Source organism: Vombatus ursinus, unplaced genomic scaffold (assembly GCF_900497805.2).
Source record: "Vombatus ursinus unplaced genomic scaffold, bare-nosed wombat genome assembly UNPS02014770.1, whole genome shotgun sequence".
Lineage (NCBI taxonomy): Eukaryota > Metazoa > Chordata > Mammalia > Diprotodontia > Vombatidae > Vombatus > Vombatus ursinus.
Window position 1 is genome coordinate 35487360 of NW_020954548.1, and position 12727 is coordinate 35500086.

Below are 12727 nucleotides of genomic sequence, written 5' to 3' on the forward strand. Positions count from 1 at the left end.
AAGTCTGGTCTGCTGTGTCCTCTTCTATGTGGCTAAAGAAATAAATGTATACGTCATGTAGGCTTCTGTTTAACACTGGGTAATCCAGAAGTGGAAACATTTCAACCAAAGCAAAATTGAAGTTAATATAAGCAGGAAAGACAGTATACACTGTAATAAGTTTGGGGTTCCTGTCTCTCTTGTATATTTCTCCTTTTCTCCTCTTCCACTGCTACCATCCTGGTCCAGTGATTCACCAGCTTTATGTCTGGACTATTGCAATAGCGTTCTGGTTGGTCTCTCAAACTAAAACCTTTCTTCACTCCAGTCTACCCTCCACTTACCTGTGAAATTCTTCCTAAAGTATAGGTCTGACCATGTCATCTTCTCCTTGCCTCCTTTTTCCCCATTCAATAAACTCCAAAGAAACATCAAGGGTAGTCAAATGGTGGCCTTCTCTAGTTCAGGGTGGAGAGGGAGGGAGAAAAAAAGAAACATTAAGGACATCAATGTAACAGAAACATGGAATAAGGGAAGGGGAATAAGGTGTAAAAAGACTGTAAAGGCAGGAAGGGCCCGGGTCATGAAGAGCTTTAAAAATCAAATAGAGGATGTTATATTTGATTTTGGCGGCAATAGACCTACTAGAGTTTACTTAATAGTGATATTTTGATACCCACTTCCATAAGGCGGAAATGTGCTTCAACATAGACCCTAGTGCCCAGGCAAGTCATGACAAGTGTCAGGGACACCTTGCTTGCTGTGGGTCTCTGATAGCCCTTGTAAGACCCTGGTGTCACTTTCCCAACCTTAGAGTCAGTTGCAGGGCTGCGATATCTCATCCATCCTTCCCAAATGAGCCTACCCTTGCCTTTCCCCATGAGCCAGCTGCAGGATCCATGCTGGATATCTTTGCCTGTCATCAGAATTACTTTAAAGGGACCTATTCCTCCCCATGCTTGGGTATCATTCTGGCAGACTCCAACTGGATACTCATTTGAAAATCAGCTAAGGGAAGCAGCTTGGCACAGCAGAAAGAGCCGTGGACCGCTCCTGTCTCTTTCAACTCTACAATCTATGATTTGGAGCCAGAGGACCTCAATTTGAATCTTTGTTCTTCCGCTTACTATCTGTGTGACCGTGGGCAAGTTACTTAACCTTTCTTGGCTTCAGTGTCATCATATGTGAAATAAAGGGGCTGTACTTGTTGGACTTTGAGGTTGCTTCTAGCTCAATGTCTGTGATCCCATGAGTCCTTATGGCATTAAATCTATGATTCCATGTGTCCTCTTTGAAGTCCCAACAAATTGTACCTACAAGTTGCCTTTTCTGTAGTGCAGCTTCCTGTCTGGAGGCAGGAGCTAAACAGCTAAAAGTTCCCAGGATGAGCTGGGAGCTGCTGCGATGCAAGCAGATAGAAGAGTGGACCAGTGGTGGCAGAAAAGCAGAATAGGCAGAAAGGCAGATAGACTAAAACAGGCAAAGAGGCAGACAGTGCTCACTCTCTTCCCCTCGGAGTAGGGTTTGTATAGAAGAGTCATCAAAATCAACAAGTGTTTATGATTTTCAATCTCCTCATTCCTCCTCTCCTCTCTTCTCCTTTCTCATTCTCTCTTCTCTCCTCTCCATTCTTCCTCTCCTCTCTTTTCCTCCCTCATTCTCTCTTCTCTCCTCCTCTCCTCTCTTCTCCTTTCCTCTCCTCTCCATTACTCCTCTCTTCTCTCTCCTCCTCTCTCTCCTGTCCTCTCCTTTCCTCTTTTCTGTTCTCATCTCCATTTTCTTCTCTTCTCTCATCTCCTGTCCTCTTCTCTCTTATTCTCTTTTCTCCTCTTCTCTCTCCTCCTGTCCTCTCCTTTTTTCTTTTCTATTCTCTTCTCCACTTTTCTCCTCTTCTCTTATCTCCTCTCCTCTCCTGTCCTTTGTCCTCCTCTCTCCTTTTGTCTCCTCTCTTCTCCTCTCTCTTCTCTCTTCTCCACTTCTCTCCTCTCCTCTTCTCTCACTCTTCTCCTCTCCCAGAATGCCATCAGGGCTTCTTAACTCCTGGATTCCCTCCGATCCTCAAATATTACTATTTGCCAGACAATATACTAAGGCCTGAGGATATACAGAAAAGGAAAAACAGTTCCTATTCTCTAGGAGCCCATGATCTAATGGGGAAGACAACAGGCAAACAGCTAAGTATGAACAAGATGTATCCAGAATAAGTTAGAAGTTGTCTCAGAGGGAAAGCACTAGCATTATGGGAGATTGGGAAAGAGATCTTGCAGATGAGATTTTAGCTGAGGCTTGAAGGAATCCAGGGAAGCCAGGAGGCAAAAATGAGGAGGGAGAGCTTTATAGGTATTGGGGTTGGGGTGGTGACAGCTACTGAAAATACATGGAGTCAGGAGAGAGATGGAGTGTCTTGGGCACAACGTATTACCACAAATGAACAAAGCTTGATTTTCAAGCATTGTGGGCTATGGAGGGTGGGGTTTGGGTGCAGGTAGGTTGGTATTGAGGTGTCTACTTGGCATTCTAGAGAGGGAGCTTCTCCCCTCCTTCTCCTACTTCTTCTTTTTTTTTTTTTTTTGGTTAGGCAATGAGGTTAAGTGACTTGCCCAGGGTCACACAGCTAGTAAGCGTTATGTGTCTGAGGCTGTATTTGAACTCAGGTCCTCTTGAATCCAGGGCCGGTGTTCTATCCACTGTGCAACCTAGTTGCTCCCCTTCCCCTCCTTCTTAACATGAGTCCAACAGACTGCCCAAGGGATCTATGGATTGATTCAAGGGGTCCATAAATTCGAATGGGAAAATTATGTCTTTGTTGTCACTAACCTCTAATTTACATTTGTCATTTCCTTTAATTATGAACATAGGCAACAAACCACAATAGTATTAACACTTGTGACTTTGTCACCACTAGAAATCGTAAATATTTTATATCACATTATAGTTTTTGGAGATATATGGAAATATTGTTTATATTCATCACTACTTTGAAATTATTGTAGTTATCAGACCTGTAGCTGTATTGTACATTATGGCACTTTTTATGCCTAGAGACTATATTTCAATGTAATCCTATGTATTTTGTTTTATGCATTTAAAAATATCATTCTGAAATGAGAGTCCATAAACCGAATAAATATACCAAAGCGGTCCATGCCACAGAAAAAATTAAGCATCCCTGTTGTATGTGAAAATGAGACTTTGAATACAGAGACAGAGTCAGACTGAGATAGACAATAGAAGTCTTATATCCCAGAAGAGTTTTGTAGGGTCTAGGGTCTGCCAGGATTGGACTGAAACAACAGAAAGAGATGCCATTCCATAAGGTGATAGCCTTTCAAAGACTGGGATGACAGGATTTCCCTTTTGTGACCTTTGAGATGAATATTTTCCTTATTTGCAAATTGAAGATAATAATACCTGTGTAACAACACCCAGTGTCCCCTTTCACGTAGGTCCTACAAATTCCAGGAACTTTGTGGGTTAGCATCAGGGGTGTGCTGGTTGATGTTTAATAACCAGCTCTTCAAAAAAGGTGCACATAACACACCTTTAATTTAAAATTTCATTATTAACATTTTCTCTATCATTTTCTTAAGTCTAGACAATCGTTTCTGAGGTGTAAATGCTTGCAGTGAAAATTTAATAATTAGTTCTATAGCCTATTGCTAGCTGATCTGAGCTAGCTCTAGCATACCTCTGAACTTTGAGTCCACACAAAACTTTGGGTCTGGAGTCTCCACTGATGTATGTGCTTTTACAAAGCTAATGGACCTATTAATCCAAAGTGGAAGACATTTAATCAAATAGTGTGGCAAAATAAATTACAAGCAAAAATTCCATACATACGTGGAGTACAGAAAGCCAGAAACCAATAAGGAACTCACACATGTATGATAGAATGAATGAAAAAGCATTAAGTGCTTAGTATGTACTGTGCCAGGGCACACATGGCCATTTTCCTTTAAGGACCATCATAGAGTCGATGAGAATCATGATGGACTGGGAGAGTGAGTTAGATCTGCTAGAAATTCTATGGGTTATTTCATTCCTAAGTGACATTGGATAGGTCTATTAAACCTTCTAGGTCTCCATTTTCTGCCCTATGAAGTGACAGGATTAGTTAAGGAGGCAATATGGTTTAGTAGACAGAGTGCATAGAGAACCAAGAACCCTTGGGTTCAAATGTTGGATGACCACGTTGTGTGATCATGGGCAAATCCCCTTCCCTCTCTGGGCTCTAATTCCCCCAGCTATAAAATGAGGACAGTGGACTAGATGACTTCTAAGGTCTTTACTAAATTCTGAAATCCCGTGATCTTATTACCTTATTCATCAGTCACTCATTCAGTCCTTATTAAGTACTTGTTGTGGGCAGGGCATTGTGCTGGACACTAGGGAATATGAAATGTTTAAATAAGACAGGGTCCTTGCCCTCATGGAGCTCACAGTTTAAGTAGGGGCTAACATGCAAACATATTTGTCTATATCTTTTGGGGAGGAGGAAGGCTGAATCTTTGATTTCATCCATACACCTCCAAATATGCCAACTCCTTGCACCAGTACAGAGTGGAACGTGTCCTACAATTTGTAGTCTTGGAAAGTTCCCTGGAGCGCTGCACTGAGGAATTACCCAGGCATGCCTAGGGTCACACAGGGAGTATTTGCCAAAGGCAATTTTGAGCATTGGTCTTATTGATTTTAAGGCCACTGTGTTATAGCTTTCATGGACAATTATGTTACACAAAATTATATAGATGAATGCAAAACAAGGCGCTAGAGGAGATCTGAGCAGGACGAATAAACACCTTTGGCTTAGTCCCAGTCTGTCCCAGAAGCTGGGACTTTGAAGCAGGCAGGGAAATTGGGGTGAGGGTCATAGGAGCAGGAGGGGGATGGGGATAGAATAGGAGAAAATAGAAATACAGGAATCCAATTGGGCAGTAACTTGACCTCTCAGCAGGCGTCCCAGCGCCTTTGGAGGAGGGCTAAGTGTTCCTTGGGCTCTCCTCTATTTCCCACTTCTGGTCCTGGGTATTTAAATAGGGAACTGACTGAGGGAGAAGACTGAGCTGGAGAACCTCGTCATGGTAAGTATCCTGCTCCCCTGCCAGACCTTGGCAGTCGGGCCAAAAGAGCCTGGGTTTCAGCCCCTTAGTGCAGAGATGCTGTATCGGAGGGTCCATCCCAGATCCTGGAACCCAGGGCCCGAGTACTGTTGACTTGAGTCTTCTCCCCTTTCTCTCCCTCCAGATGTTTTGCTTGCTGCTTTTGACCCTTCCCCTCTTGGGAAACTCAGCCCCTATTGTTCAAGGTAAGTTACGGCTCTATCCAAACTCTCCTCTCCCTTGGAATTCTTGTTTCTGGTGCCCAGACCTGTGATGGCCTCATGGGGAATGTCTCTTGGGAATCAGGGGAGAATGGTTCAGCTCTTCCCTAGGGATGAGTAGATGGCTTAGGGAAGAGCTAGTTGCTAGGGGACGAATGGGAGCTCATTGCAAGTTGGGCTAGTTCCATTCTTTGCACTTGCGTTCCTAACATCCTGCACAGTGCCTAATACATAGGAGGTGCTTAATAAATACTTCTTAATTGATTGGCAGGAAGATATAATGGAAAGAATGTTGGACTTGAGGTCAAGAAAGATCTAACTTTAAATCCTGTCACTGATAATGGGTGGCCCTAGGCACTTAACCCTCTTGAGTCTCAATTTCCTCATCTGTAAAATAATAACATTTGTGATGCCTGAATCTATAGGGTTGTTGGAAGGATCAGATGAGATAATGTATTGCTAGAACTCATGGAAAGGGCACGCAGGGCTCAAAGCGCTTAAGGAATGTCAGCTACCATTATTTTGATTATGGGAGATAGGTGACATCCCAGCTGTCAACTGGTTCATGGCAGAGAGTTTCAGTGCCAGGGATGATCACTGGCAATGCATGAGGCCTGGGTGGAAGGACTGGGTTAACAGCACTCACTTCTTGCTTACTCAATTTGCCTCTCCGCTCAGATGGGAACGAGGTTAAGATTGTTGGCGGCAATGATGCTCAGGTGGGAGAATGGCCGTGGCAGATCAGTCTGAGGAAAAATTTTGATGATTTCTGGATACATTACTGTGGGGCCTCTCTTATCCACCCCATTTGGGTCCTGACTGCTGCCCACTGCTTTACTGGGTGAGTCACCTTCCTCCCTCTCAGAGTTGCAGGGGGGCATGAATCGGGGGTGGGACAGAGAGAGCCTCAGGTCTCAGAGAAAGGGGAGCTGGATTGTAGTTCAGACTGTGCCATATACTAACTCACTGAATGACCTTGGACGAGTATCCTCCCCTCTCTGGGCCTCAGTTTTCTAAATTGGGGATACCAATCCCTATCCTGACTTCCTCAGAGGGCTGTTGGATAAAAAATCCCTTTTTCATCTGCAAAGTGCCTAACAGATGTATGGTACTGTTACTATGATAAGATGGGAAATCCAGGGGAAAGAGAAGGAGAGTTAGCAGAGGGAGAGCTAGGGAACTTCTCTGTGTTACGGTGGTGGGAGGCTATGGGAGTTCCAGATGCCCAGTTCCATGGTTGAGAGCTAGAAGACACAGATGGGTACAATTGGGTCTCAGGATTCTTGGGTCATGTAGCCCCTCTAAGGAATATTGTTCTCCTTCTTTCTCCAGTACTAAAAACTACACTTCAAATTACATGATCCAATTGAGGCAACAGAATCTATATGAGGATGATCACCTGCTGCCTCTGGAAAAGGTCATCATCCACCCCAACTATACTGCTGCCCATGAGGGCTTTGATATTGCCCTGCTAAAACTCCAGTCCCCTGTACAGTTCACCAGGACCATCCAAACCATCACAGTCCCTGAAGTCTCCCAGATCTTCACCCCCGACATGGAATGCTGGGTCACGGGTTGGGGGGACATTGAATCTGGAGGTGAGCTCTGAGAGGCTGGGAGTAGGTGGGAGGTGTAGTGTTCTGGGATGTCCCAGGCATCAAGGCCAAGACTAGGCATTGCAAGGACTGTGGTGAGGAGAGCAGAAAAGGCTATAGAGACGACTTTTCCCTTGTTTCTTTGTTAATGAAGAATATTTTGAATATTCTGGGTTTTCCCCTACATGCAGCAGAGATGCTGTATCCTAGACTTCTTGCCCCTTGCCCCCAGGCTCCTGTGCCTTGATGTTCAGATCTATGGGCAGAGGCACTAGGTTTTTTTGAGAGGAGCTTCATGGTCTTGAAGAAAGAGCACTGGATTTGGAATCAGAGGCACTAATCCAAACTTGGGTGCTTACTACCTGTGTGACTATACACAAGTCATTTCTCCTAAAGAGGGGGAAAAGAGGTCCCAAAAGGGCCTCAGTTTCCTCCCTTAAAAAATGAAAGGTGATCTCTAAAATATCTGTCAGCTCTAAATGACTGTCCCATGCTAAAAGACAGTCTGTCTTTGGCTATGTTGCTCTGCAGATCCTGGTATCCAGGTATCAGTCCCCCCCAAAGCACAAATGTTAGCCCTCGAGACTACTGAACCCCCATCCCACAGGGCAAGACACTGTGCCCAGATCCGTTCTGTTCTCCACTCTAAGCCAGCTGAAATGTTCCACTGTCTCTTCCCTCTACAGTACCTCTGCCTCCTCCCTACACTTTGAGGAAGGTACAGGTTTCTGTGATGGACGCCATAACCTGTGACCAGGAATATCATCAGAATTCTACTATTCCCGAGTCTGAGAGGATCATCTTAGATAACATGATCTGTGCTGGTGAACCTGGCAAGGACTCCTGCCAGGTGGGAAGCTCTGTGCCTTCTCTTACTTGTGCTCCCTTCTCTGATTCTAGATTGAACTTAGGAATCCTGTTGTCTTGTGCATTCTCTGTCCCTTGGGCCATCCTAACAGACTCTCTCTTGTCTTCCAGGGTGACTCTGGGGGACCCCTGGTCTGTAAGGTGGAGGGCTCCTGGCTCCAGGCTGGAATAGTGAGTTGGGGTATTGGCTGTGGAGTTCAACATAGACCTGGAGTCTATACTGGTGTCACAGGCTTTGTGAATTGGATCAATCAGCACATCCAGTGATCTTCTGGCCCAATTCCTCCTTGTCTTTCTTCATCACATCATCACCTTCAGCCATAATACCAGCCTCCATGTCTGCTGGGAAACCAGTGGAACTATTTCTTAATCCTCCTCATCACCCTGGACTCATGCTGCCTTCTTCAAATGCCTCCTTCCCTGAGGTATCTCTCCTTCTCTGCCCCTCTGAGTGCCCTAGAAGCTGCAGGGTACAGAGCAAAGTGCCCTGGACTAGGAGTCAGGACACCTGGCTTCTGGGGTTCTGCTCTACCACTGGCTGATGGTGTGACCTTGGTCAAGTCCTTCTGTATGAGTTTCAGTTTTCCCCCATGCAAGATATAATACAGTGAGGGTGAAACTCTTCCTGTTCCATGGTTCTGCTCTGTGTGGACACTTGGAGTATTTCAGGAGATGATGAATGGACAAAGTAGGAGAGAGGGAAAGAGGCTGGTTTACATGGCATTGCTTCCATCTCATTAAATTGTGTGTGATTTTTGTACTTTGGAATAAATGTGTTTTCTTTGGGTTGGTTCTGGCCGAGGGAGTAGATATTATATGGAAGGAATACAAAGTGATGACCTTTGGAAGGAAGTTACAGCGAAGCAAGTTTTAGGTTCATATGAGGAAAAAACCGCTTCTTAATAATCAACTGTACAGAAATGAACTGTCTCACTGGGAGGTCTCAGGCTTAGAGATTTAGAGACAGAGCAACTTAGGACAGCATCCTGTCCAACCCCCTTACTTTACAGACAAGGTCTGGAGATGTTAAGAGGTATTCCCAAGGTCACATATCTACTGAGTGTCAGAGATAGGATTTTATCAGGTTCACCAGCACAGATCATATTATCTAAGATGATCCTCTCAGACTCGGGAAAAGTAGAATTCTGATGGTATTCCTGGTCACAGGTTAGGGCATCCATCACGGAAGCCTGTATCTTCCTCAAAGTGTAGGGAGGAGGCCAAGGCATTGCAAAGGGAAGAGATAGTGGAACATTTCAGCTGGTTTTGCAGTGTTCAGGTCTAATGTATAGAATTATCCACTAAGAGTAATTAATTGGATGTCTTTGAGCAGAGAAGGGATGACTATCTGTCCTGACCACCACAGAAGAGATTCTTGCTCCCCACAGTGTTTGGACCAGATAACCTGAGAGAATAATGGTGTGTGGTATAGAATTGAGGTATCCTACTGCCAGTAGACACTCCTTTCTCTCTGGTTGCCCAAGGCCTTAAGAGCTAGGGAGCAGGTCCCAAATGAGATATCAAAAGGCCTGGATTCTAGTCTTATCTCTGCTACTAACTCTCTATGTTTCCTTGATCCAGTTACCTCTCCTTTTGTGAGCTTTAGTTTCCTTATCAATAAAGTAGAATAATAGGGAATATAGGATCTTTAAGAGACTTCTTGGCTATAACTATCCAAGACTATCTAACTATAAGTGTATTTCCCAAGAGATATCCTAAGGAGTTTGGAGAGGCAGAGATTTGGGCCCATCGTTTTCTGAGCTTAGCTAAGTGGATTGTCAAAGAATGGCTTGGGCTCATCCTTTCTATGGTACTTAGTAATTGTGTGACTTTGGGAACTTCTGTTCTCCAGACCAGAATGTTCATCTTCAGAAGACTGCCACTGAGTTGGGATTTGTCCATTTGGACTCTCCAAATTCGCCCCAGTCCTAGGTTCACCATCAGTAAACCAGGGGTCCTTCTACTTGCTGGCGTATCCACCCATATACTTACCCAAATAATTCCGTCTATATAACTATGCAGTCTTCTAGGAAAAGGAACATTTTCTTTTCCACTAAAAAAGAGGGAGCAAGTGAAGAACCTTTCACAATTCAAATTTATCTTGTGCCCTCAAAAAATAAAATACAAACCACCTTTCTGAAAGTATTTACAGTCTTTGCATCCCTCCTGTCCATGTCTTATAGCTCAGAAATCTTTGGGTAAAATCATTGGCCAATTATTTTGTACCCTGGTGGCAAGCAATGAAGATGAACCCTTGTGCTCCTCCTGATGGGATGGAAACTTCAGGCCTTCTCTCCCCTGAAAAACCACCATGAACCATTCAATTCATGGTTTTATTGTTTCTGAGGGACATCCTAGCAGTGATGGTAATGGCTTCCTGTTGTTAGCTGCCTATCCCCCCAGATACCAGGCCACCCTAAATGTGGCCAGTGTAGACAGGGCTCTGCCCCTCCTTCTTTGCATTTGTTCTTTTCTCCTTTTAGAGGAGGTTCAGGTTCTGACCTTGTGAGCTTGAAAATGTTTGGGAGAGTGAGTCTGAGATCAGGAAGCCAGAGTCAATGGCAGATATTTTGGGTAGCCAATCCCAGTGAGGTGTGAAGTCCTGAGACACCTTCTGGAGCTGTCGTAGAAGAGGATGGAAGGCTGCCTAGAGGAAGGGGTAGGGGGCTCATCCTAGCATTCTGAAGTGAACTTGGCAGAGGAAAATGCTGTTTGGAAATTGCTGTAAATTACAGCCCTCTCTCTTCAGGGCTCAAGGTGGTTAGAGTGTGCCCCCAGGGACTGGAAAGAGACTGGGTACTTCCTTTCTTCCTATATCTTCTCAGTAAATATCCCTTTGCTAGGTGGCTTAGTAAGTAGAGGGCAGGGCCTGGAGTCAGGAAGACTCATTTTTAGAGGTTCAGATCTGGTCTCAGATACTTACTAGTAGTGTGACCTTAGGCAAGTCACTTAACTATCCTTCCCTCAGTTTCCTTATCTGCAAAATGAGCTGGAAAAGGAAATAGCAAACCACCCCAGTATCTTTGCCTAGAAAATCTCAAATGCAGTCATGATTGATAAATGTTATAGGGAAAGATCTTTCATGTTCTCTGTAGGATTCTAAACATTGGGCTATAAGGTAAGCCAGAGTGTGGTAATCTACGTTGACCTGAGAATTTAGCCAGTTATCAGGAGATGTGCTCTGGGAACCTGGCCAGTTCATCAGAACATATCAAGTTAATTAATATTCTAAGATGTTTTACTCTCTCCAGGAACTTGGTCAGTTCCTGGAGCAAGTAAAAACATCTACTAGAATCATGGACACCTCTGGCACGGGGCCTTCTTAATTAGAGGCCCTATTTAAATCCTAATTGGGAAAACCACCTTTGGATTCTCACCCATGGAGAAGATTCTCTGCCTGGGACTTTCCCAATCGGGACCCTGGAAGCTGCACCCTAGGAATTCCCAGCTTGGACTTCAGGTGTTGGTGCTTTCCCGAATTGGTGATGTTTTCTTATGTTATTGCTGTCCTTTGTATTCTTAGCCTGACTATAGTCATATTGCTAATTGTATGTTGTTGTAAGTCTACCTTTTCTGTACCTATATTATAATCTTAATTAAAGATACCTTCACTTCTCTCTCTAGGAGTGTGTCTTATTGTAGGAGCGAATCCGAACCACATTTTTCTTCCTTAATCACACAGGTCACGAAGAGTCGAACATGACTGAAACAACTGAACAACAACAACAACTAAAGTTAAAAAAATAAAATCATGGCAAAGTTACTGCAAAAACAGATTCTGTGATATAGAATACATAACAGGAGAGCGGAGGTAGCTACTGCCCCCTCTGGCACTCTACTCCCTGAGCCCTCAAAGGTGACGCACAGGTATAGACAGGCAGTATCCATAGCAGCAAACCCCTCTGAGCACCTGTTGAGATGCAGCAACACCCCAGAACACAAATTCAGCTGCGGCCCAAGTGTCAGTAGGTATGTCTCTGAACACAGTACCCTCTGTAGCTAAAACCCTAAATTCCCACATCTTATGTAGCAAAACTATTTAGACAGAAATCTTCTTGCTTCAAAGTCCTTTGAACACACTCCCTGCAGGTAAATACTCTGAGCACAACATGTGAGGAAATCCTGACAATACATTACTTCTGTTTGCTTGCTTACCACTGGTGCCCAAGTTAGCTTATTCTTCTCTTGGAAGACCCTACAGGCAGAGGGTCAGAGCCAAGCATGGCAGGCATTTCCGACCTCCTGACCTTCTTAGGAAGCAGCTCTGAGTTTCAGACTTCCACATTCTTTGGCCACCATGCTCCTCTGTCTTCTCCTTTGTGCACGAACCCTGCTGGCATTCTGTTCTCAGCAGTTCTCCCAGGAAACCCCTTAATTGTCAGATTCCACAGGATCATGTAGAGCAGGTGGTGATGGTGGGGCTTATTTGGTATGAGGTGACACCTAGGAATGACTCCTTAACCTTCTGCCCTCACCCTCAAAAGTCTTCACTGGCTTTATAAGATTTCTGAAACTTTGCTATTGGAGTTCATTCTTTGGGAACAAGCCATTTTTTGGTCTTCAGAAGCCACAAACCTCTCTTGATATCTGTGCTGCTGCTGGCCCCCTGCTCCTCATGTGGAACTGCCCCCTGTAGCCTGGACCTCCAGAAACCATGCCCTCCATCCCTGGGGAGTTTGATCAACTCAGCACTGAAATTCTGCCTGGGACAACTGAGCTCCCATGTATACATCCTATTTGTATATAGTTGTTTACATGTTTTCTTCACCATTACCCTATCAGCTCCTTCAGAATAGGGATCATTTTTTTGCCTTTCTTTGTATCCCTGGTCTTAGCACAGTGGATAGTTACTACATTCTTGTTGATTTAAGTGAGTACAAACTCACCTAACTCCCACTATCTAGCTAGCCTCAGACCATGCTTCCTATCCCACACATTTATTCACCAGCAAACCTGGTCCTACCAG

At 44.4% G+C, this 12727-nt stretch overlaps 1 protein-coding gene across 1 annotated transcript in view; it reads left to right on the forward strand.

Moving 5' to 3' along the window:
- The window catches only part of LOC114043976 (tryptase-2-like), a 61296-nt gene extending 50608 nt beyond the window's left edge, over positions 1-10688 (forward strand). The window contains exons 2-6 of the mRNA XM_027863279.1: positions 5224-5284; positions 5978-6140; positions 6632-6897; positions 7581-7744; positions 7873-10688. Coding sequence (XP_027719080.1) covers positions 5224-5284; positions 5978-6140; positions 6632-6897; positions 7581-7744; positions 7873-8028 — 810 coding nt within the window. The 3' untranslated portion in view covers positions 8029-10688. The remainder of the gene's footprint in view (positions 1-5223; positions 5285-5977; positions 6141-6631; positions 6898-7580; positions 7745-7872) is intronic.
- The last annotated feature ends 2039 nt before the right edge of the window (positions 10689-12727 follow it).